Here is a 27,325-nt window from a genome sequence, read left to right as displayed (position 1 = left end):
GCTAACCACTCCGCCTGAAGATCTGGAATTAGGGGCGGGGGTTCTGCTAGGAATGGTAACCTGTACCCTTCCTTTACCACTGTTACTGTCCACGGGTCTGCCCCGTGGTTCTTCCATGCTTGCCAAAAAAGTCTGTATATATATTAAGTATAAGAAAAGTAAGTAATTAAGTAAAGACAAAATATTAATGGCTGCCAAGCGAGGATGAGAGCAGACACGTCTGCACACCACCCGAGCCAAAAGCGAAGTGAATCAGTTCACCGGTGTGTGAGGGGGGGGAGGGGTAGCTAGCTACCCCCTCCCTACCCCCTCACTAACTAGCGAGAGGGTAGCTAACCCTTGTTAAAAATCTAATGGCTCGCCATTTCAGCTACGCCGAAAGTAATACACAATGTAAATAGCGTGGTTTGTATTTCGGTTACGGAACAAATATGTGAACTTACAAAATTATGCAGCGTGCATCCGAAAACAAGCTCCTGTCGTTGACTTCGGCGGGTGTTGTTATTAAATTTAGATTTACCATCACGATACTTTATAATACATTTATTCATTAACATTATTTAACGACAAAACCTATATCTGAGGTAGAAATTTAGGTTGGTAAATAAGTTATGATTCACATTACTTAGTAATCATTTAAAAATAATGATGGTGTTCAGACAAAATTACTTCAGACCAATCAGCTATTAGGAAATTTTCCAAGCTAAAGGGCACCACTGCGAGCCGGTGCAAATCTGCCTCGATAAAATAAATTGACTATAAGTCCGAATTGGCTAACTCCTTCCAAATTCTGAGAAACTACCAACTACCTTTTTGCTGAAATTTGTCTAAAAAATCGAGTATATCCACTCAACCATAAACTCACATTCTGATCTGCAAAGCAGGAAGTGCTTATGTTTATTAATGTCTCCTCTTCATTATATTTGGATGACAATTCAGACAAATCCTTGTAAAAAAAAAAAAAAAAAAAAAAAAAAAAAAATAATAATAATAATAATAATAATAATTGTAAAAGGGAAAATGTGGGTAGTTCAAGGCATCAGGCCATAAGTCGAGCATGGCAATACAATTTTTTCCTGGATAGAAGGGTTATTGCTACCTGCCTTTCTATTGTGTTCTGTGCTTCATATTAACCAAATCTATATCTAGGAAATTATTTCTTACCTTCAAGAATGGTCTTAAACCTTGTCTTACAGGAAATTCCATATTGCAGTTTTTGTGAATATAAGATCCAAGGACAACCAAAAAATCAAAGGAGAGTGTACCAACATCAGGTCCAAAGCTTGTCAATCCCAATTCTATAGATGCCAGTAAGTTCTGAAATAGCAAAATAAACCAAGTCAAAATGATAATAAACTATACTTGTACATTCAAAAGTTACAAATGATAATCCAATTCAACATTACACACTTAACATCTTTTAACAATTGGAAACTTATAAGATAGTAATAAGTAAACACTATTATTTGTTTGTTGAATCGAAATGTTAAATTGCAAAAGTAAAGAACCAACAAGTAAATGGAACTCTCATGACACTAGTGAAAATGCTTACCTTCATTAGATCTTCAGGTAACTGGCACACTTTACTTGGGTATATTTCAGCAATAAATGTGACCATCTTGAAGTACTGAGAGCACAATGTTGGTAATCTTAAAAGTTCATGAGACATGAGGGGCATTATTATGTTTAGACCATATAAACATACATCAGCTGCTGCTACAACTTCATGATCTTCCCCATGTCCAGTGGGAGCCAAATCAATAAAATCCTGCAAAAAATCAATTTAGTTATCAATCTTTCTTAAAACAGCACATGATTACCTTAACTACAATAAAACTATTATAAAAACTGATCAGACCATATAACTATAAGTTCTTTTTAGTCATGAAAAAAATGCTTTTTAGAAATCAAAAACATCTAGCTGTGTCTTCATATTAAAATTTGCAAGCCATTAAAAGGACAATATTGTCTTAATGACATCTGGGAGGAGGCACTTTAAGAAATATAAAATAAAGACAAATACACAAGTGTTGATCATAAAATCAAGCCGATACTGTACTATGTATAGAAAGTTCAAACTGTGGCTGATGTTGAACCTTTCTAGCTTGCTTTTATCCATCAATCTAGTTCAGTGGTTTTCAACCTGTGGGCCATGGCAGGTTCTGAGGGGGGCCATACCACGAGCATATAAAAAATCACAAATTTCAAGTAATTTGTATTTTTCCTAACAGTACTTACCTCGAACTACTTTCTTAGGAGTATCTGGGATCTCCTTCCAACCGACCAGAGTTTTGTGTAGTTTACCCTACTCCCGTTTTCTATGCGGGGTAACCTCTGGCAGAGTGATACGCGCCCTGAGGAGACCCCGGGTCAGAGAGCATGCTTGCTCAGGTCTCGATCCCCAATAAGTTCCTGAAAGCTTAGGTTTCTATGAAGTCCAGCAAGGCACTCGGGGTAGGATGGGTGGGCCATTACCCGAAAGTAGTTCGAGATAAGTACTGTTAGGAAAAATACAAATTACTTAAAATTTGTGATTTGTTCCAACACGGAGTACTTACCTCAAACTACTTTCTGGGGAGACTTATACTTTAGGAGGTGGGAGTGTCCTTCAGGACCTAGAGACCGTGACGAGTATAGAAGAGGAACCTAGACAGGAGACTAGGTTCTGCTGACCCCAAGGAAAACACGAGAAAATAGGGAAAACTACGCAAAAACCCATCTTAGTGTCTAGTAACTCATCTCTGCAAGAAATCCTAGGAGACATGTCCCTCCAATGATAGTGTATCCCATGGCAGTTTCAGGGGGCTACTGGAGTCATTTTCGTTAAGGGAATAGGGGAAGGGAAAACAAGGGGGTTAAGGAAAGAACCTGTGTCTCTTGGACTTACTACCTGCGGTTACCACTGGGGCTACACCTTTAAACCGTTTGGAGCGCGGAAATGACGGGACCGAGCAAGGACCCGTCCAGGGACTTCCTCGAGTAGTCCTTCAAGTAGTGAGCCGTAAAGGTCGACTGGCTAGACCATGTACCTGCCCTCAGGATTTGGCCCACTGCCATGTTTTTCTCAAACGCCAATGAAATACTTAGGCCTCTAATGTCGTGGGGTCTGGGCTTTCCTGGAAGGGGGACCCCTGCACTACTGTAGGCCCTGACGATCAGTAGCCAGAAGGAGATAGTGTTCTTGGAGACTGGCTTCTTCACTAGACCCGAGGAAACGAACAGACTCTTGATCTCGGGTCGAAGCCTAGTTGTCCTCTCTAAATACTTCCGTACTGCCCTGACCGGGCATAGTAGCAAGTCCCTCGAATTGTCCGAACGAGGGATTGCCGGTACTGAGAACCCTTCAAACTTGGGATCCCACACAGCTGGATTCTGAGTCTTTGCCATGAAGGATGGTACGAACCTGAAGGTAGCTTCACGCCAACCCTTCGAGTGTGACACCTCATACGACATCCCATGAATCTCCCCTACCCGTTTTACTGATGCCAGAGCTAACAGAAAAACTGTCTGGAGGGTGAGTTCCTTGTCCAAGATGTCTTTTAGGGGGTTCGAAGGGAGGTTCTGACAGCATCTTCAGGACTCTGGCCACGTCCCAATGGGGCACCCTAACGGCTTGAGGGGGGCACGATGTTCGAAGCTCCTGATGAGCATCGATATATGTCTGGAGGCACCCAGGTCGATACCCTTCAGGATGAAGATTTGGCCCAGGGCAGCCCGGACTCCTTTGATGGCTGGGATGGACATATGTACCTCGTCCCTGAGATAAACTATAGCCCAGCGGCATAGTAAGAAATATGAAACCAATTGTTCAAATTGTTCTAAAAGCACCAAAATTGGCACACGTGGATTAATACATTCTGAACAATTTTGGATATGGAGGCATTCAAGATTCTTCCCGTAGCACATTTGGCGGCCATTTTTCAAAATGGCCGCTATTTACCGTTAGCGTCATTGAATATGTACCATAATTTGTCTTTTTGTGGATGCTAAAGGTGATAAGTGTGCTAGAGGTGATAAGTATTGTACAATTACACATACTTCTGTGCTTACCAAATAATTTGGCTACCATTTCACAAGAAAATGAATTTTACTTTGCAGCGGCAGCGTTGGTGGCAGTGACGGCGGCTGCAGTAATAGTATAGTGTTGATAGTCATGGTGCTTGTAGTAGTAACTTGTGGTAACATGGTGGTGTTTTGTGTCTTTGCAGGTGAGGCAGCAGCAGCACCACCTGACATCAGAGACGCGTTGTTCCAGACTGCAGCCATGGCAAAGAAGTTCCAACTGGTCGATACTTTTGAGCAACGTACTCCCACAACACCTCCTGAGACAAACTGGAAGCTGTGTCTTGTATGTCAATAGGAGACAACAGAGTCACTTGTCTGCCCAGTACTGTCTAAACGCCGAGACCCTGGGAGTGGATACACGACAATGGCTGCAAACTTGGTCAAATTTGATGAACTCGGAGAACTGCCAAGAACTGTTCAGTTACAGAGACTAGATGAAGGACAAGGTGTTGAGGCGACAATGGTTGCCCACCAGGCCAAGTGGCATAAAACATGTATGCTCAAATACAATAACACAATGCTACGAAGAGCAGAGAAGAGACGCATCGCAAGCAGCTCAGCATTTGATAGTACTGACAATGTCCAGGCCAAGCGCGCCAGAACACACTCTTCAGAAGCCACTACCAGCGGCACCTCCTGCTTTTTCTGTGGAAAGTCTGGCACAGAGACCCTACATGAAGTAACAACCTTCCAGGTGGACACACGCGTACGGAAGTGTGCAGCGCAAGTTGGGGACAATGAACTCATAGCCAGGCTCAGCATGGGTGATATGGTGGCTCTGGAGGCCAAGTACCATTCCAAGTGTTTGTTGGCTCTTTACTATCGTGCAAAGACCACTGTAGAAGCCGAGCAGAAAACTGACCATGAAGATGTAATGTCAAGAATCGTACTGGCTGAACTGGTCCTGTATATCGAGGAAACCCACCTAGAAGAGGGCACCACCCCAGTCTTCAGACTCGCAGAACTTGTAAAGCTATACACAACAAGAATGGAACAGCTCGGGGTTGTTTTGTGCCAGAAAGTTAATAGCACAAGGCTGAAAGAGCGCCTGTTAGCCCAGATACCAGGCCTGAGATCCCACAGCAAAGGCCGAGATGTTTTACTAGCGTTTGATGAAGACATTGGTGAAGCGCTAGGCAAAGCCTGCGAGCAAGACTGTGACACTGAGGCAGTTCACCTTGCGCGTGCTGCACAGATAGTTCGTCGATATATGTTTGAAGACACTTACCAATTCCGTGGATCATTCCCGGGCGGCTGTCAGGAGGACTCTGTGCCAAACGTACTAGTTGCAATGGTAAATATGGTGCTGGATGGCCCCACCATCAAGAATCAAAGCCATTCCTCTTCAACACAAGCAGCTCTTTCCATTGCGCAGCTTCTCAAGTTCAACAGTGTCAAGCAAAGTCGGAAGCAGGGAGCAACCAAGACACAGGAGCCTCCAGCTGTCAGACACAGTACGTCTCAAGAAACTCCTCTTCCAACCTATGTTGGGCTGATGCTGTATGCTGAAACACGCAAGAGAGGACTTGTGGACAAGCTCTTCTCTCTGGGCCTAAGCATCTCATATGACAGAGTCCTACGTCTTTCTGCCCAGATGGGAAACAGCGTGTGTCAGCTGTACCGCATAGAGGAAGTGGTCTGCCCGCCTACCCTGCGTAGCAATGTGTTCACAACTGCGGCTGTGGACAACATTGACCACAACCCAAGTGCCACCACAGCCAAGAATTCATTCCATGGAACAGGAATCTCGCTTTTTCAACACCCAACGTGTGCAGATGAGGGAGTGGATCGTAGCATTGCTCTCACTGGGCGTGATACTGGATCAAAGACGGTTGAGCCTCTACCAGAATATTACACGGATGTACGTCCTGTTGCTTCTTCTGTCAAAGGGCAAATGAAAAGTTCGGAATCATAATTAACATAGTGTGGCAAAATCTACGTTATTGTATTACATGTATGTACTGCAGGATTACACAAGTACTGTGCCTAGAGACTGGGCTTTTGGTCGACTATATAACTACAATCTGACCATACTGTAAACTTCCCGTACTCTGTGTATTATTTTGACTAGCAATTTTGCCAGCAATTTGAAATAAAAAAGCAACTTGAGCAATTAAAGTGTGTTCCTGAAATCAGGTACTGGTTATTAGAGGTATTATGTCATTGAGTATTGAAATCTTCATCAAATGTCCACTTTTTCCACAAAATGGCGGCCAGTTTGGGGGCCATTTTTGAGAAGATTCATCTAAATATCTGTTAAACATTTATTGATGTTAATTCTGATGTAAAAAAAGGGAATTTTGGCCCATCTAGCACCAAACTAACGACACATAATGAAGTCTATGTAATGACGCTAATGTTAAATGGCGGCCATTTTGAACAATGGCCGCCATATCTTCCTAAGGGCTAATCTTGAATGCCTCCATATCCAAAAATGTTTAGAATATATTAATCTACATGTGTGCCAATTTTGGTGCTTTTAGACCAATTTGAACAATTGGTCTGCTATGCCGCTGTACTACTAGGAAGTCCGCTATCTCTGGGATGGAAGCCCTCAATGGTTTGATGTTCCTCAAGACACACCATTTAGTGAAGGCGGCCCATTTTGCCTGGTATACTGCGGCTGATGAACGCCTCAGGTACCCTGACATCCTTGCTGCCGTTCCCGACGAATATCCTTCCTTCCTCAGCAGACGCTCGATAACCTCCACGCGTGAAGGCAGAGGGACCGAGGGTTTTCGTGGAATCTTTGTAAGTGAGGCTGCCAGAGAAGGTCTGGTCTGTCCGGAAGGGGCCAAGGTGGAAGGCGCGCCAGTTTTTTTTAGATCTGCGAACCACTCTCTCTCCGGCCACCAGGGCGCTACCAAAGTCATCCACAGATTGTCCGCTCTCCCCACCCTGTTGAGGACTTGCCTGAGCATCCCGAAGGGAGGGAAGGCGTAAACGTCGAGATTGTCCCAGGGGTGCTGGAAGGTGTCCTCGAATGCCGCTTCTGGATCTGGCACAGGAGAACAAAACACGGGGAGCTGTGCATTCAGTCTCGTTGCGAAGAGGTCTATCACTGGCGAGCCCCATTTCTGAATGAGGGTCTTGGCTACTTCAGGGTGCAAGGACCACTCGGATCCTACCACTTGACCCATTCTGCTGAGGCCGTCGGCCAGGACGTTCCTCTTCCCTGGAATGAACCTTGCTGAGATCCTGATCTGTTCCTCCTCGGCCCATTCCAGCAGTTCCATCGTGAGGTCGCACAACTCCTTTGATTTTAGTCCTCCTTGTTTCTTTATGTAGGCCACCACCGTGGCATTGTCGCACATCAATGCCACGGTGTTTCCCCGGAGCTGATGGACGAACTCTAGGCACGCTCTTCGCACTGCCATCATCTCTAGTTCGTCTACTCCGTCCAATTTCCTCTTGCTGTCTTATCGAGGAGATGGGCACCCCACCCATCCTTTGATGCGTCCGTGAACAGTAGCATCTCCGGAGGGTCGGCTGCGAAGGGCATTTCCTTGAGGGTGTACGATCTGGTGAGCCACCACTCTAGGACTTCCTTCGTCTCTGGGAACATCGGGACCACCTTGTGGGAGGAGTCTCTCTGGTTCCAGATCTCCTTCAGGTTCCACTGAACTCCCCTGGGGGACTAGCTTCTCTAACGACACGAGGTGGCCTATCAGTCTTTGCCAGTCCTTGGCTCTCCTGGGCTGGCCCGACAGGAGAGGCCGAAGGATCTGGTCCAAGTTGTCTAGTCTCTCCGCGGAAGGGAAAGCCCTTGCCAACCGGGAGTCCAGGACCATTCCGAGGTAGTTCATCCTGGTGGAGGGTATCAGTTGGGACTTCTCCAGGTTGATGATGATACCCAGGACGTTGCAGAACCGCAGGAGTCTCGCGCCTTGCTCCCTCAGTACTTCCCCTGAGGCTGAAAGCAACAACCAGTCGTCCAGGTACCGAATCAGGCGGATGCGCTGTTCGTGTACCCAGGCTGAGACTGTTGTGAAGACCCTCGTGAAGACCTGAGGGGCTGTGGACAGACCGAAGCAGAGGGTCTTGAACTGCAACGCTTGGGTACCCCATTTTACCCTTAGGTAATTCCTGCTGGAGGGGTGAACAGGGATTTGGAAGTATGAGTCCTTGAGGTCTATGGACATCATGAAGTCCCCCTCCCTCAAGGCCGTTAGGACCGACTTCGGAGCGTCCATCTTGAAGTCGGTCTTGCACACGAACCTGTTGAGGGCTGAGAGGTCTATGACTGGTCTCCAGCCCCCTGTCGCTTTCTCCACCAGGAAGACCTGCTGTAGAACCCTGGACCCGGGTTCTTGACTGGTTCTATTGCCCCTTTCGCCAGCATCGCAGAGACCTCTTCTTGTAGGGCCGTCCTTCTCAAGGGGTCTTTGGGTGCCAACCACTCTGCCTGCTGATCTGGTATTAGAGGTGGGGGGTCCGCCAGAAAGGGCAACCTGTACCCTTCTTTCAGGACTGCTACGGTCCACAGATCTGCTCTGTGGTCTCGCCATGCTTGCCAAGAACGTTTGAGGCATCCCCCCACCTGAGGCTTCGGCAGGAGTAGGGGGCCTCTCTCCCTACCTTCTTCGAGAGGCGCGGCCTGAACGACCTCTTCTGGTGGCCGCATAAGAAGGCCTGAAGGATGACTGTGCCGTAGACGTTCCTCTACGGGGGGGGCTGCGAAGGCCGAGGCCAGGCCGCAGTAGGGGCGTCTCTCCTAGGCTGGCTAGGTGAGGCGCGAGGGAGACGTCTGAGGGTGCCCTTCTATGGGTAGGTCTCCTCGCTGGAGGGGGTCTGGATTCTCCTGTATCCGTCAGCTTCCTGACCCTCTCTACTGTCTCCTCTACTGCCTTCAGGGGGAACACTGAGTCGTCCCACAAGGGTAGGCTCCTTAGGGACCTCGCTTCTCTGTCCGGGAGCCTCCTGACGAGCTTGTTGAGCACAGTGTCCCTCTTCCGCAGAATCCAATTGGCAGCCTGCGCGATGGATTGATACGATAGGAACTTTAGGGCCTTACCTCCCAAGCTAATCAGCTCCTTCAGTAAGGCCTGGTTCTCCGGGACTGCGAGATCATAGGAGGACTGGAAGCCTACCAACGTGGAGGCCCACCAATCTAGCCACGAGGATACGTGTACTAGATCCTTGGCTATCTCCTCCATCATGGCAGTTTCTGAAGGGGAGAAACAAACTGGGGCGGTGGTAGCCCTCTCTTCAGCTGCTCCTTGCCCCAGGATGGCGACTGCTGGTTCCACAGTACAGGGACCCGCGCGATGCCCTTCGGGAAGGTAAAACTGGCTCTGGGATTTTAGGCCTTGGAGAAGTTTGGAGGAGCTCTGGCTCTTGGGAGCTTCTGCGTGGTTGGCCACGATCTTGTTAACGTGAGCCATACCCAGCCTAACATCCCTAGCCAAAGGCAGGGCTAGTGAGGGTCTCTGCTGCACAGGAGCATCTACCAGCCTGCTGAGGCTCGAGAGCCAGATTTCGTCAGAGGAGAGCTCGGGTTCGTCCAGCCTGTGGTGACGCCTAATGAGGCCTATTACCCTTCTGTAAGCCGAACCTTCCACGCTGTCATCTATTTCCTCCGTAGGACGCTCCACTGTCAGTGACGGAGGTCCTCCGATGGAGGGCGCCGTATGGGGAGGAGAAATCTTCTTGGAATGGTCCAACCTCGGCGGCTCAGGGCGTAGGACGGGCATCGCCGTCCTTGACTTATCCCTGCTTACGGAGGTCCAGGTAGTTGCGGGCTTGCTCGTCGAAGGGAGTTGCCTCTCTCGTTCCTGACGACTCATAATTGATTTTGAGGTCGGGACGCGGCTGTCAGACCGAAGGGGCGACTCTTTCCGCTGGGCGGATGAAGTCGGAACCTTCGTGGGCTTATGCCTGTCCGCTGAGACCTGAAGAGACGAATCCCTCCGTCAATCGTATCTGCTGCTGGGGACGTACCTCACTGGTGAGCGAGCCCTTGAGAGCCAGCCCGAGGTGCCCGGAACTGCTGACATTTCCAGAAGTTGGCCACGTGAAATGACTACCCATTCTTCCCCCGGGGAGCCACTTCTCCCATACTTCTTTTTGGGGGATCTAGAGCGCCTCCCCACGTGGCTGGATCTGGAACGGGAACGTGAACGCGACCGTCTCCTGCGGGACCTCTCTCGGCGTCTTCTATGGTCCCTCGGGGCTCCATCTTCCAAGGAGCATAAGTAGGCCTCGACCGAGGAGCCTGACGACTGGTAGGTTCTCACAGGCGGGCCCGAATAGCTCCGCGTTGTTGGTGGGTCCATGCGTCGCTCGGTGGGTGACGAGGGCTCTAGGAAGACAGACGGGAACGTAGCTGAAGGCACTGGAGGGGAGCGGGGGAGTTCCTCGCTGGGGAACCAGGTTTCAAAGGCTTCTTCCATCCTCAAGGGTGACCTGAAGGGCGTCTTCGGCGGCACCCACGCGAGGGAGTCTGACGGTGGTGCGTCTTCCTTCTCGGCGGCACCCTCGGCTGCGGAAGCACCTGAAAAACATGCCCACGAGGCGGGAGAAGAGGCAGTCACAGTTTTTTCCCACATAGGATCATCCGACGAGACGGGCCCTGCTTGCACCAGGGTTCCGTCCCCTGAACACACTCCTGTCCCTCCCTCAGGCCCCTCACATGCCTGGAATGACGCCACAACCCCACTATCTCGTAATTCAGACTCCTGGGGAAGGGCCACAGGCCTCTTCCCCGCAACTGACTTACCTCGTCCCCTACTCTGGGTAGGGGAAGGCGGCAGCGAGGCTCTGTCCGACGATACGCCCGGCGAAGCAAGAGGCGAAGAGACGCTCGGTTTCCTAGGCGATCTCTTAAGATGCCTTCTTCTTGGTGCCGCAACACACCCACTGCACCTCATTCCAGGACTCGCACTCCGGACACGTGGCTGTAGGGGAACACACACTGCCCCTTCACGAAGAACACAAGGAGTGCGGGTCAACTTCAGGCTTCGAAAGGAAAGCGCCACACGATTTACCGGCCATAGGCCCAGGACAACGACGGGAATGCTCCATTAAGCACTAGTAAGACACCGCGAGACACAGGAACACAAAGGGAAAAGGATAAGGGAGAGCAAAAAGGTACCACGTGGGAACCGTGCGAGACACAAAGAGGGCGGGGACACAAAGGGTCGCACAGGGTAAAGAGAGCGTCGTGATGTTATCGCGACGCGACCAGAGAACTTACTGGGGATCGAGACCTGAGCAAGCATGCTCTCTGACCCGGGGTCGCCTCGGGGCGCGTATCACTCCACCAGAGGTTACCCCGCATAGAAAACGGGAGTAGGGTAAACTACACAAAACTCTGGTCGGTTGGAAGAAGATCCCAGATACTCCTAAGAAAGTAGTTCGAGGTAAGTACTCCGTGTTGGAACAAATAATATTTAAAAAGGAAAACTCTGAAGGAAGAGAAGACACAGAATCTTGCCTCCAAAATTAAATAGTCACCTTCATGATTTTTGCCATAAATTTTCCAGGTACTTTCTTGATCTTGAAGAAATAGATGTGTCATTTGTGAGAAAACCTTTTAATGTAGAATCAGATATTATTCCTGAGTCTGACCTATATGAATTTCTAGAAAAGAAGTTTGATTCAAGTATCAAGGAGTTTTTTAAAGAACATTCTATACAGGAATCCTGGTCACAAGCAACTGCATCATATCCTATAAGCTGGGAAGTTTGGGCTAAAAGCCCTTCTACCTTTTGCTTCTACTTACCTGTGTGAATCTAGGTTTTCTACTTTATTACAAATGAAAACTAGGGAGGCACTAATTAAAGTGCAGACTTATGCCATGGCAGCTTATTTCTCGTTGGTGTGGATTTTCATACACTCAAATATGAACCAAGTTTAAAGTCTGTGACAACGATGTCCAAATTTATGGCTGATTACGTGAATTATACATTTTGCTTGACCGTGACCTTGACCTTCCAAAATTTAATCATTTCTAGCTTTTAGTATAATTTAATCCCTGCAAGTTTCAATTCTCTATGCTTAAAATTGTGGTCAGCAAGCTGTTCACAAACAAACACACACAAATAGGGGCAAAAACTTGACCTCCCTCCAACTTCCTTGGCGGAGGTAACAAAAACAAGAAATTGCTTGGAGGTGGAGCATGATGTGAGATGTGCATTATATACAACTTTCCTACAAATTGATAAACTTATAATTAAAAATCAAGCACAACCATCACTATCTACCTAATCTATGCAGTATTTTATATGCCAGAAATAAAGTACTATTATTTTTATTTCTATAATTGCAGTACAAGTGTAAATTTAGATTTTATTACAATACAAATACACATTTTATTCACTATAGATGTATGGCCGTGCTTAACTTCACAAGGAAAAGGTGGAATTTAAGTTTTTATTTCATTGCCCAAAATTTATTTAGAATAATGTTAAATGCAGGCCAGTGGTTATTTTCATAAGTGAAAAAGTATTTTGAGTTATTATTACAATCCATAAAATTTATTTATGGAAATGCTGGAGAGAGTTTAATCTCATAAGTGAATACATGTCCTTTGAGTCTTGATTGCAACGTACAGTATATGAGTTATTAACAGTGAATAAAGACCAACATTTTCTTCCAGTAATGAAAATGTAACTAATGAAATGCTAAGAAACAGTTCTGCAAATAATAATGTAAAACTAATAAAAGTGTGCTAAAAAAAAAATTTAAGAAAATTCTATTATTATTTTCAACACAATTTTGAAGACCATTGGGCCACGAGTAATTGGGAATGCCAAAAAAGGTCACAAAAAGGTTGAAAAACACTGACCTAGTTTGAATATCTGTTACCTATACCTTTTTAGTATTTTCTATATTTTTATCAACTAACCTTTAAAATAATAATTTTCTCAAGCAAAAACTGAAGCATTTTAATTTTTTTTTAAATTAAAAGGGTCTAACCGATGTTTTAAATTGTGCTCTTGCTTTTGCGGTTTCTGATCTTCTAATTTTCTTGCCAGGTGATGCAGGCCGGAGGATACAACACCTTTGTATAACATTGTAGAATGGTATTAATGAAAACTTTAAGCCATTTTGTCAAAATTTCGTTAAAATAAGTTCTCACTATTTTTAAACAGATAAGAGTCTCAAGTGTTGCCAAACGAAAGATGAAGCAATGTATATATATATATATATATATATATATATATATATATATATATATATATATATATATATATATATATATATATATATATATATATATATATATATACACTGTATATATATATATACTGTGTATATATATATATATATATATATATATATATATATATATATATATATATATATATATATATATATATATATATATATATATATATATATATATATATATATATATATATCTCGTGTTAACAGAATACATCTAAAGAAATTTGAAACTCGTGTGACTTCGAAATCGTGTTAACGGAGAGTTAACTGTAGTTCTTTTAGAAAGCTAGGAATGTTGCAATACCCCTGACTTCCTGAGCTCTGGGTCGTGGTGGATGAGGCTTAGGATTCATTGCCCTGTCAATGACCTCGCGAATCCGAGCGGATATTGTGCGTTTTGTGGCTCTGCTTTTGACCTTCCCTGTGCTGACAAAGAGTGCTGATACATGGGGTAGAGCTGGTACTGTTTTTTTTAGGTAACACCTTAGACTCGTTACTGGACAAAGTAACAGTTGGTCTGGGTCATTGGTTACAGAACGTAGATTCCAAATCCGGTAAGGCCTGAACCTAGGATCCGCTACTCCCGATTTTGAGTGTTTGCAACATCGGGGAAGAAGTTGAGGATAACCTCTCCCTATCCCCTTGAATGGGCAATGTCATAGGAAAGACCATGACGTTCACTAACTCTTTTGACCGATGCAAGGGCGAGTAGGAACGCTGTCTTCAAAGTGAGGTGGCGATCTGTTGCCTGGCGTAATGGGTCGTAGGGAGCCCCCTTCAGACTGAAGGAAGCATACCACGTTCCATGGAGGTGACCTAACTTCTGACTGGGGGCAGGGCAGGTAAGCTCATAACTTTGTATGAGAAGTAGTAGTTCCGAGGAGGAAATATCTACTCCCTTCAGTTCAAAGGCCAGACGCAAGGCTAAGCAGTAGCATTTCACTGACAAAACCAAGGAGTATTTCTTCCTGAAGGTGTACAAGAAACTACGCTATAGCTGGAATAGTGACATCAAAGGGAGAGATACCCCTTTTATGAAACCAACCACAGAAGACAGTCGACTTAGCCTGGTAGACTGAAGCCGAAGATCATTGGAGGTGTCATCCTTCTCGCAACTTGTTGCGATAATCCTCTCTGAGAAAGAAGGTGCTGGAGTGTCTGCAGATGTGAAGCCGAAGCAAAGCTACGGCCTTGTGGAAGATGTTCGCATGTGGCTGTTCAAGCAGATCGTGACGTGGAGGGAGTTCTCTCAGAAGTTCCATCAGGAGCTGCAGAAGATCAGGGAACTATTCTGCGAGATGTCATAGTGAAGCTATTAGAGTTATCGATAGGTTTTCGCTTGTTCTGATCTTATTGGGGACTTCCTATCAGACAAAACGGGGGAAATGCGTACATGTCGATGTTGTCCCACCGTTGTCGAAATGCATCTTGCAAGAGCCGGGGGATCCGACTGGGGAGCAGTAGGGCAGGAGCCTGAAGTTTAGGGACGTCGCAAACAAGTCCCAGTTGGGGAACCCCACAAAGCCTATTATATGATTGAAAGACCGCTTGGAGCCCACTCCCCGAGTCACTCTGCTCCAATTGTCTGCTTGCACATTCCTCTTGTCTGGAATGAAGCGGGCCAACAGGGACACTGAGTTGTCTTCTGCACATCTGAGTATCTCTAATGCTACATGCAAAGGGGTTGCGAAAAGGTACTACCTTGTTTGTTTATGTAAGCCGTATGGTGTTGTTGCTCATCAACACCAAGGAGTGATCTGCCAGTGGAGAGATTGTATCCTGAGATGGCCATTGGGAATCAGACGGACCAGAGATGATAGGCGACCTATGAGACAGAACAGCACCGGGCTGGAAGTTATTCTCCTTAGAGGAAAGGTCCTGCTACCTTCCTCAGCCTCTGTACTGTCATCTTATGGGAAGACTTTCTGCTGATCAGTGTCTATGATCATACCTAATTATTATTATTATTATTATTACTATCCAAGCTACAACCCTAATTGGAAAAGCAAGATGCTATAAGCCCAGGGGCTCCAATAGGGAAAAATAGCCCAGTGAGGAAAGGAAATAAGGAAATAAATAACTGAAGAGAACAAATTAACAATAAATCATTCAAAAAAAAGTAATGTCAAAAGAGATATATCATATATTAACTATTAACAACGTCAACAACAAAAATGTCATATATAAACTATAAAAAGACTCATGTCCGTCTGGTCAACAAAAAAGCATTTGCTCCAACTTTGAACTTTTGAAGTTCTACTGATTCAACAACCCGATTAGGAAGATCATTCCACAACTTGGTAACAGCTGGAATAAAACTTCTAGAGTACTGCGTAGTATTGAGTCTTATGATGGAGAAGGCCTGGCTATTAGAATTAACTGCCTGCCTAGTATTACGAACAGGATAAAATTGTCCAGGGAGATCTGAATGTAAAGGATGGTCAGAGTTATGAAAAATCTTATGCAACATGCATAATGAACTAATTGATCGACGGTGCCAGAGATTAATATCTAGATCAGGAATAAGAAATTTAATAGACCGTAAGTTTCTGTCCAACAAATTAAGATGAGAATCAGCAGCTGAAGACCAGACAGGAGAACAATACTCAAAACAAGGTAGAATAAAAGAATTAAAACACTTCTTCAGAATAGATTGATCACCGAATATCTTAAAAGACTTTCTCAATAAGCCTATTTTTTGTGCAATTGAAGAAGACACAGACCTTATATGTTTCTCAAAAGTAAATTTGCTGTCAAGAATCACGCCTAAAATTTTGAAAGAGTCATACAAATTTAAAGAAACATTATCAATACTGAGATCCGGATGTTGAGGAGCCACAGTCCTTGACCTACTTACAATCATACTTTGAGTTTTGTTAGGATTCAACTTCATACCCCATAATTTGCACCATGCACTAATTTTAGCTAAATCTCTATTAAGGGATTCACCAACCCCAGATCTACATTCAGGGGATGGAATTGATGTAAAGAGAGTAGCATCATCTGCATATGCAACAAGCTTGTTTTCTAGGCCAAACCACATGTCATGTGTATATAGTATGAAAAGTAATGGGCCAAGAACACTACCCTGTGGAACACCGGATATCACATTCCTATACTCACTATGGTGCCCATCAACAACAACTCTTTGAGATCTACTACTTAAAAAATCAATAATAATGCTAAGAAACGACCCACCCACTCCCAACTGTTTCAGTTTGAAAACAAGGGCCTCATGATTAACACGGTCAAAGGCAGCACTAAAATCAAGGCCAATCATACGAACTTCCCGACCACAATCAAGGGATTTCTGTACTGCATTGGAGACTGTAAGAAGGGCATCACATGCTCCAAGGCCTTTCCGAAAACCAAATTGCAAACTAGGGAATAGATGATTACCTTCAGCAAACCTATTAAGACGTTTTGCCAGAAGACGTTCAAAAACTTTAGATAATATGGGAGTTATGGAAATTGGGCGGTAATCAGTGGGACTTGAGCTACCACAAACACATTTACATAGAGGAGTAACATTACCAATTCTCCAACAAGTGCTAAAAGCTCCTCTTCTTGCTAACTTGCGTAAAATAACAGATAACTTTGGAGCTAAGAAATCTGCTGTCTTTATAAAAAACAAAGGAAAAATACCATTAGGGTCTACACCTCCATAAGCATCAAGGTCCATCAACAGAGCTTTAATCTCACGAGATCGAAAAGCTAAACTAGTTAGTTTAGCCTCAGGAAAACAGGAATGAGGAAGTTCAAGTTTTTCATTACTCTGTTTACTGTCAAAAACATCAGCCAAAAGGGTTGCCTTTTCCTTTGGACAGTGAGTGACTAAGCCATCTGGTTTAAGTAAAGGAGGAACTGTTGCATCTACACCAAAGAGTGCAGATTTAAGGGTAGACCACCATTTATGTTCCTGAGTTGTACCAGAGAGTGTTTCTTTTATGATTAAATTGTACTCCTTTTCAGTTGAAGCATAAACTCTCTGAGCAAAAGCTCGAAGCTGAGTATAGTTGTTCCAGGTCAAATCTGATCTGTTACCCTTCCAAAGGTGATAGGCCTCCTGCTTCTCCAAATAAGCACGTCTACAATCATCATTGAACCACGGTTTGTCCTTCATTCGGTACCTTAGCACACGAGAAGGGATACGCCTATCAATTATGTTGACTAGATTCTCATTCAAAGGGACAACAGGATCTACACTATTATATAATTGTGACCAATTCAAGCACAAAAGATCATGCAAAATCCCATTCCAGTCTGCTTGGGATTTCATATAAATTTTACAAGAATATGATATATCAGGGACAGGCTGCTCAGTCTTCACTAATAATGAAATCAAGGCATGATCAGAAGTCCCTACTGGAGAACCAACCTTACTAGTTATAACGCCAGGGGAGTCAGTGTATACGAGGTCCAAGCAATTACCAGACCTGTGAGTAGCTTCATTTATGATTTGCTCACAGCCTGATTCTGAGGCAAAGTCTAAAGCTCTTAAGCCATGGCGATCGGTAGGAGAGATAGAACTCAACCACTCCCTATGGTGAGCATTAAAATCACCAACAAAGACAAACGAAGCCTTTCTATCATCTTCTTGTATCTTAGCCATAATGGTAAGAAGACAATCAAAGATAGAATCATCCATGTCTGGATTCCGGTAGATTGAACACAAATAAAAGTTGTTATGCCTGCCACAAACTTTTATTACCTGAATCTCATGACATCCACATTGATAGCAGGACTTATGAGAAGCAGGGTACTCGGTCCTAATATACACCGCCATTCCCCTGGCCCTAGGAATGGAATCACGTTTCAGCATTATTGGCTTCTTAAAACCAGTTATAAGGAGCTCAGATGAGTGCCTCATATTAGAAACCAAAGTTTCTGAGCACAAAAGAATATCATACTGTCTGGACGCAACTGTAAGGTCTCGGATATTTGCATGAAGACCACGAATATTGCAATACAGAAGACGACATTGACGAAATCTAGGACGTACTGGTCCCGGATTTTGCTCAATGTCTCCAGACAGCATAAGAATTAATAGAAATAAAAAAGAGACATCATACTTAAAAACTAGATTAACAAGAATTAAAACAAAAACAATATGTACAGAATAATAATAAAAGTGATTGATGATATCCATAGACTATAGTAAAAAGTCGGAAAAACTGGTCAACATGGAGGAGCCGATACACCATGCAAGGCTAAATACCCTCCAGGATAGCCACTTCAACTGAAGGGAGGACAGTAAGGATGGTTTTGAGAAGAAAAAATCAGAAAAAGGAAAAGACAACCTCTTGATAAACCACCAGGCATCCATGGCCCTTCTATTAAGCCTGCCCAACACACCATTTCAAAAAAAACAAGAGGAAGAAAAAAAAAATAAGATAGAATAGTGTGCCCGAGTGTACCCTCAAGCAAGAGAACTCTAACCCAAGACAGTGGAAGACCATGGTACAGAGGCTATGGCACTACCCAAGACTAGAGGACAATGGTTTAATTTTGGAGTGTCCTTCTCCTAGAAGAGCTGCTTACCATAGCTAAAGAGTCTCTTCTACCCTTACCAAGAGGAAAGTACACTGAACAAATTGCAGTGCAGTAAATTAACCCCTTGGTGAAGAAGTGTTAAGTATCTCATTGTTGTCAGATGTATGAGGAAAGACGAGAATATGTAAAGAATAAGCCAGACTATTCCGTGTAAGTGTAGGCAAAGAAAAAATAAGCCGTGACTAGAGAGAGGGGTCCAATGCAATACTGTCTGGTCAGTCAAAGGATCCAATACCTCTCTAGTGGTAGTATCTCAACGGGCGGCTGGTGCCCTGGCCAACCTACTACCTACTACCTACTACCTAACATGAGAGGGGAGCAGATGTGACTTCTTGAGGTTTACTATGATCCCAAGATCTTGGCAAAGTGCTAGAGGTCTGTCTCAGTGCTGAAGAAGGGTAGCCACAGAGTCTACTAGAATAAGCCAGTCGTCCGGATACCTGAGAAAACGGATGCCGATTCTGTGAGCACAAGATAATACTAGGCCAAACACTCAAGTGAAGACCTGGGGTGTCGTAGAAAGACCAAAGCACAGCACCTTGTACTGGTATTAGTTGTTGTCGAGTATGATCCTTTGGTGCTTCCTTGAAGATATATGGATTGGGATCTTGAAGTATATGTCCTTGAGATCCAGTGTACAGGAAGTCCTGTGGTCTTATCGCTTGTCTCACCGTGTGTGCTGTCTCCATTTTGAATGAAGTTTGACTGACAAACTTGTTTAAGGCTGAGAGATCGATGACTAGTCTCCATGCTTTAGACACCTTTTTCACAACAAAGAGCCAACTGAAGAAGCCTAGGGACCCATCGAGGAACTCTTGGAGAGCACCCTTCTCCAACATAGTCTGGAATTCAGCTTGAAGGGCCAGCTCCTTCACGTAAGAGCTTGATGGGACTGGGTCCCGAGTCAATGGAGGGAGAGATTGTATAAACAGGATGTGATACCCTGAACAGATCATCGAGACCGTCCAGGGCTTGGCCCAGAGCTGCAGCCACCTCTGCCAGCGGCTTTACAGGAATCCCCCATAAGGTGAATTTACGATCTTTGTTAGATGAAGCCAATGTGGTCGTCATAGCCGCACTTGTAGGCGGTTTCATCTGAGCTGCTGCTTCTCTGGTGGAGGATGATAAGGCCTCGATGTGAGGGCCCTATGGAGAAGGGAGTCTTGGTTAGACTTTCTCCATCACTCCGCCACACACTCAACATCATCTGGTTCAAACAGAGAACTCCCAGTGAAAGTAGAGTTCCTCGGCTTGTGGGACTTGCCGATTGAACCTCTTTATTATTGAGCCCTGATGCCTAAAAATGCTATTGGCCCACAAGTTAACCACCTGGTGGGAAAGGAACTGGACAATAGAAAGGTCTCCATCGACTTCTTGGTGGACTCTTGGGATCAGTCCTCAGTCCTAATCAGGTGACCCACTGACCCCAACTAAAGGTCCAGTCATGAAGTAGCCTGCAAGGCATTCTTCACGACTTTCTCTTGGTTGATAATCTCCGAAGCCAAGAATGAGACGGAGAGTCCAGGCATTCTCTCGAAGGGAACTCCTCTGGTCAATGCCTCTACAGTGGTCCAGAGGCAGGGCTGGAAAAGGCTCGTTGGACACCTCTTCATACCTCCTCTGCTGCATGAAAGGTGGAAGGAGGAGTTTCGAGGAAGAACCTGAACAAAGGGAGCTGGAAAAGCCGGTAATCTGCGAAAGTGCCTCCCTCTGGGCACTCTTCAACCCCTTGGAACAGGGTAAAGCTACACTGGCCCTCAAAGTTCTCCGAGTCCCATACACATGGTCCAAGACCATGTCTTTGGTATCTTGGGGGGCTGTCGATGGATCACACAAGCTGATGATGGCCCTAATGCAGGTCAAGACCCAATAGAAGGCATGCTTCGACTCCTGCTGTGTTTCTGTTAATTTTGGGCGAGCAGCTCTAGAAAGATAATCGTCCTCGAGATCAAAGTAGTCCTCCACCTCCGAGCTTTCACACCCATAGGAGCCCGAAGTGGGTCGAAGTAGTCAGGATAGGCCGCTGAAGAGAAGTCTCATGCTGACGTCCTGGAGGGGATGCTCTTCTTGACCTCTCTTGCTGAGGTCCAGAAGCTCTTGCCAAGGACTTTGGGATGGTCTATGAGTCCTCTGGCAACTTACGAGGAGGGAGGTATTCCTCCAGAAGAGAAGGCGTAGGGCTGCCTCTTTACTGGAAGGACGTTGCTTCTCTCTTGAAGGAGGAACCACTTCTGACTGAGTGGTGGTCTTAGGGGCTGGACAGGGCTCTGGGAAAACACCTCAATGGAGCAGAGGCAGGGAGTCCATCATTGATACCTATCTATCCTCCAGAGGGGGGGCAAAACTTATCCTCTTCCTTTTACCAGATGGTTGTACCAGTGTCACATGTACCTATAGAAGATTTTCAGACCTACTTGGATCTGCTGCCCCCAATTTCCTCCTAAGGGGGAGAAGGGAATCTCCACTGAAGAGTACCTAGAGAGTGCTGACCTTTCGGACCTCCGTCTGGGGTCAGACGGGGGAGAGGATCAAGGGAAGTTTGTTATGTTTCCAGGAATATCCTAGATGTGCTGGCCATGTACTGCATCCGAGGGAAGACCCCTGTAATGGCCTGAGACACTGTCTTGAACAGTGCGTAGAACCAAACGGGCACCTTCCCGTATGACGAGCTAGCCGGAGGAGCCTTCGAAAGGCTCGAAACCTGAAAAGGAGGCATGTTTAATCTCCCACCAGGTACATTTGGCCTCGGCATGACAGCTGGAGCCTTTGACCAATGTTGATCCCCCGAAGTGGAAGGATGTTGGAGCTTCGAGGGTTCTTTCTTGAAAGGGAATGGAACCAGTCGTTTGCCATGCAGGGGTTTCTTGGTCACTGACACCTGGATACCATACATGGCTGTTGTAGACTCCTCTTTGAGGAGCGGTGACCACTGACGATGTGCGTTGATCAGTGGAGGGTGATGGGTGTCGTCGACGCTCAGGCGGAGGGCGATGGTCTGGAACAGGCCACGAAGGATATAGTCGAACACTTACCTCACCTTGTTGAGTGATGATCCTTCCTTGACAACTGGCGCTTGCGTGCCTGCAGGTGACCAGGCGAAGTAGTCAGTTTAGGTGACCGATGCAATGGCGAACGACGAGAGACTAATGAGCTCCAAGTTGGCAAACACCAAGGAAGTGGTGAATGACGAGTTTTGGGAGATCCGTGGCCCTGGCGAGTGACGAGCATGAGCCTGAAGATAGTGAGAATTATGCAGGCGATCTCGCTAAGGGTGAAGGTCACGAGGTGATGAGTAACGGTCACGAACAGCAAGGTGATGACTGATGATCGTCCAAGACGGGTAATGAGCAGTTGGCGAGTGACGAGAGCCCGAAGGCACAGAACAAAGGGCCTTAACAGGACTGAAGAGAAGGATCCTTTCCACAGGGGGAGGAGATCGTCCAGCGTGGCGAGGAGTAATGCACTCCGAAGCAAGAAGCCAAACCTCACAAGGGGAATGTTAGCAATGGTGAGATTCCTCTGGAGAGGGAACCTGTTCTGACAGGGTCAGAAGAGATCTACGTTGGTCTCTAGAAGATCTCTGGAACTCTCTATTGGGGTTCTCACTCACGGACAAGAGAGATGATCTCCCGCAGGAGAGACTTGCCTCGGACTTCGCTCCGCTCCCAACAGAAGAGTTGGCTCAGCAAGGAGGGGGAGCGCCATCTTCGGCGTCAGCAGGTGAAGGCAAAGGGGAAGACCCTTCTCCAGAAAAAGCGGTAGAAACTCCAGGGTCACCAGGGACAGCACTCACTGGCGACAAATCTACCTCCAAGGAAGTCTGTGTTCGCTTACTCTCAGCTCCCAGATGGAGAAGCTCCAACAATGCCTCCTTTGATGGGGAACCGGCCATACTCAGCTATGGCCAGACCTGCAATATGTCAGAAAAAGAGCAGACAATGCCCAAGGGGAGGGGCAGAACTGCTTCTCCAGGGGAAGCAGTTCGGTCCCTCGATCCCCGAGGTTGACCTGGAGCTAACAGTCTGCGCTTCTACTTGACCACTCCCCAGGGGAGACCCATCAAGCAGGAGCTTTGGGAAGAGATCGGGTAGTTCATGAAGAAGTCCGAGGCTTCTTCAACTTCGAGGAAGACTCAGAAGAGGAGGAATCTCTCTTGGACTTCTTGCACCTACACCTAAACCTATAAATAGCGAAGGTTTGTATAGAGTGACGGAACATAGAATTTTTAAAATATATCCAGAAATATTTTTTTTCTAAAAAATATTTTTTCAATTGAAAAAATGTGAAGGATAAAGTCTAGTATATTAATACACTACAGTTTCCTGTAAAACTTCATGTTTTAAATATTTAGAATCGATGCAAAATTAAGGGAAGATATAGCTTAAAAAAGTAAAAAACACGTCAAAAACTAAAAAGTTGGAATAGAAAAAAAAATATTCAACTTGGGTGAAAAAAATGGGAAAAAAAAACCTTCTATGAATAGAGGTGAATATTTTGTTTCAATGTTGTAAGCAAAATTGACTTTCATCCCTGGCCTCTCCTCTAATTCTTACAATTAATGTGCCTTACAACATATTTAATGGGCTTCCTTTTCAATAATTCTAAGACAGCCCTGACAGTTGTCAATTACTGGAAAGATTGATATAAGCGATTTTCTTAGAATAATATGACAGCTCTCTATCGCCTCGACAAGTAGATCTTATGTGGCACTAGTTTTCATAACCCATGAGCAGACCTCACTAAATGTCATCTGTCACTTTACTATTTATTGAACAATTTGTTCTAAATGTTCCGGCAATTTCTATATTTCCGCATCGATATTTATCCTTTTTGTACCAGCAACTTTCTCATTGTGGTTATCTGTCATAAATCTGAAAAAAAGACTACTACTATTGAAAATGGTAATTTGGGATAGTTCAATAAGTGTATAAAGCTACTTATACTTTAGCTTACTTTGGAAAGAAGTGATGTTAATAGTTCCATCAGTAACTGTAAATCTCTCCACTGATCTTCCTCTCCTCGAGCTTCTACAGTTCGCCGGCCAATGTTGTGTTTTGCATAGGTTCCAACCAATTGCACAGATGCTTCATACAGTTGTTTAGAAGCACTCTGTAAAGAAACAAAAATTATACAGCTTCTTAGTTTGAATACCTTTTGAAAGTTTAAATTAAAGGAAGGAAAAAAAGATTACCATTTAATTAACTATGAAGGAAAAAAAGATTACCATTTAATTAACTATGTAACTCACATTCAGACAACCCCTTTCTATCAGCATAAGCTTATTACAAGAATGTGAATATAAAATTTTTGGTAATTGAACTTTGAAAATTTCATCACAATTTCCATTTCTTTATACTGTACTGTACTTCAATTTCATTACAAAATTTTCCTTTCCTAAAGTGGGTATACTGTATTACTTATTTCCAGTAATGCCTAGATGCTCGAGTTGACGGGGACACCGAAGATCATGTACAGTAATAATTTCTTCCATTTAGACGCCTTTTTTTATTTCAAATACTATTCTTTCTTCATTTTGTTTATAAAATTAAATTAAAAATAGTTCCATTGCAGATTATTGTTTTCCTGTGCAAAAGGCGCTTACGTATAATCAATTACCGTATATTTCCGCGTATAAGGCGACCTTCATATAAGACGAGGTACAAAATTTGAGCAAATTTTTATGAATTTATCTCATATCGGTAGTATAAGACGACTGCTCAAACATAAAACCATCCGTGTATAGCCAAGGCTAGCTTTTGCAACACCAGATATCTTTTGAAATATAGGTTATGTAAAGATGAGGATATTACTTACTGTATCCGTATAAATTAAAAATAAACGAAATAACAAAACAAATCCTTTATTGTTTTCCTAAAACACTCGTCACCTAGCCTACATTGTTTTGTTTACGCTCATCAGCTGCTCACGTACGAAATGCCCGTTCCTCCTCTTTCTTCTTCTTCTTTTATGTTTTGATATTCTTTGCGAGTTTGTTATAAAAGCATATAATAATGTAAAGGTGGAAAGTGTCATAAAATAATTTTAAAAATACGGGATCTCAAATGCCATGGATGGCAGTGAAGACGATTTATTGTACGAATGCGACGACGAAGCCAAAGTCGATTCACCGGAACCGGACTGGAATCCTTACGATGATGGCGTATATGATAAATCTCGTCATATGTTCGAACAGCTTTTCGAAACAGACAGTGATAACTGTGAGGAGTTTTAGTGGTGTTAGATTTATACATGTCGCAGGTTTCATGTTTAATATTGATTGGAAATAAAGTTTTACAGATTTTTAGGTTTTAAATGCAATACTGTAATGTACTATAATTTTTATTGATAAATAAAGATTGTACCGTTTGTAATCCAAAATTGTTATTTACAGCTAATAATAATTTTTAAATAAATAAATATGATATCGTATATGTTATTACTATCGTAATTAACACTTGCATTAAAATTACTGAAAGGTTAGCGAGAGAAAAAACTGAAAGGTTAGCGAGAGAAAAAGTTGCTAACAACGCAACCAATACTCGATGTTTACATTTTCTCAGCTGTGCTCGTATGGTTGAAAGTTGGAATTATTCCTCGAATTTATCATTTATGCCATTTTTGTAGATATGCCAATAATATATACGGTAAAAATTGTTTCATTACTTTCATTATACATTTATATATTAATGTAAATCATTTCATGTGTGTCGGTGGTTATCTCACCTTAACCTAGGCTAGCCTACTGATAAACCAGACATAGAATTCAAGGTGAGATTTTATAACGGTAGTATAAGACGACCCATTTTTAATGGTTAAATTTTGGAATACAGGGTCGTCTTTTACGCGGAAAATACGGTATCTATATGTAAAAGTGCTCACAAAAATACCCCAGTTCAAGCACTAATACAATATTCATTATTTTAATGTAAAAAGGCTAACATGAATATCACAGTTCAAGCACCAATAAAATGGTAATTATTCTAATGTAAAAAAGGCTAACATAAATATCCCAGTTCAAGCACCAATACAATGGTAATTATTTTAATGTAAAAAAAAGGCTACCATAAATATCTCAGTTCAAGCACCAATACAATGGTAATTATTTTAATGTAAAAAGGCTAACATAGATATCCCAGTTCAAGCACCAATACAATGGTAATTATTCTTATTAAAAAGCAAACAAAAATATCCCAGTTCAAGCACCAACACAATGGTAATCATTTCTATGTAAAAAGGCTAACAAAAGTATCCCAATTCAAGCACCAATACAATGAACAATACCATTGTAAGCTTATGGTTAAGAAATATAGCTTAAATTTTTCACATGAAGTTCAAGTAAACAGGCTTAAAATATTAAGACTAATAAAACATACACTGAAAAATAAACTCAAATTACATTACACAAATAAAAAATATTGCTAACAAAATATTTTCAATAAATTTATTCAAACTTTATACTGTATATATAACATAACTTGAAATTCTCAAATATTTTCAATCATTTATTTAAAAAATAATAACTTCTTGCCATCTAGTGTTTATAAAAAGGACAAATTTGAAAGTAATTTCTATTTTTCCTAAGGAAACAAACCTGTAACTATTTATCAGGGATTATCTTTTGGCAAAGCTGGAAGACTAGCCATTAAGACTTCAAGTGAGGAGGCAACTACCCAACATGCTAGTTAGCGAGGAGTAGTGGGGGTTGCCCGCTACCCCTCTCACTCGCATGCTAGTGAATCCGTCCCACTTTTGATTGCAGGCAGGACTTTATCTGGGGGACAGGTGATGGTGGGGACAATTTGTATAAATAGCTACAGGTTTGTATCGTTAGGAAAAATAAAAATTATTTTCAAATTTTTCATCTGTTCCAACACACTACAAACCTTAAGCTATTTATTAGGGATGACTTAACCATTAGGAGGGTGTTATTCAAACCACTGACTTGGCCACTGACCCTGGGTTTTCGCGAGCGGGCTCGGCCCATACTGAGAAAAAAAAAAACCAGAAATTCCCTACAATTTTGTGCAATGCATGAATAGCAGCCTGAGCAACCTATGTGCGTTCAAAACCAATCTGTAATGGCTGCTGAGATAATTTCTGACCCACTGTATAGTGTACTTGGGTCAAAATAATTAAACCATTTTAAGGTAAAATGAACACTGTACTTAGACACGACACATCCAAACTGATTGAAATTGATAAAGAGTAGCCACTTTATGACAGATGTCCTTCCTTTTTTTTTTTAAATCTCACAAGTATTAACCAGAGGTGGCTACGATTAACCAGTAGTTAAATCCGCGTTCTCTCTCTCTCTCTCCCCTGTTATGCTTGCCGAGCATATATATTTCATAAGGTAAGGTTTTCATCTTTTTTGAAATTATAACCCCAGGTTATTTGCCAATTTTATCCTACCGTCTTAATAAGACTGGCAGATGGCGAGTTTTAAATCCAATTGACCAGTATATCTTGGAGGTCACAAGGGTAAATTTATCAGGCAAAGATCAGTGAGCCATAGTTAATCCCCTGAATGGTTGAT

General features: G+C 43.7%; 1 protein-coding gene across 1 annotated transcript in view; it reads right to left on the bottom strand.

Moving 5' to 3' along the window:
* LOC137616464 (exportin-4-like) overlaps positions 1 to 27,325 on the bottom strand; it is a 148,422-nt gene that overhangs the window by 9,856 nt on the left and 111,241 nt on the right. The window contains 3 exon segments of the mRNA XM_068346264.1: positions 1,165 to 1,317; positions 1,553 to 1,768; positions 23,743 to 23,898. Of these exon segments, the coding sequence (XP_068202365.1) occupies positions 1,165 to 1,317; positions 1,553 to 1,768; positions 23,743 to 23,898 (525 nt within the window).

This window comes from Palaemon carinicauda, chromosome 22 (assembly GCF_036898095.1).
Source record: "Palaemon carinicauda isolate YSFRI2023 chromosome 22, ASM3689809v2, whole genome shotgun sequence".
NCBI classification, from domain to species: Eukaryota; Metazoa; Arthropoda; class Malacostraca; order Decapoda; family Palaemonidae; genus Palaemon; species Palaemon carinicauda.
This window is presented reverse-complemented; position numbering and strand designations above follow the sequence as displayed.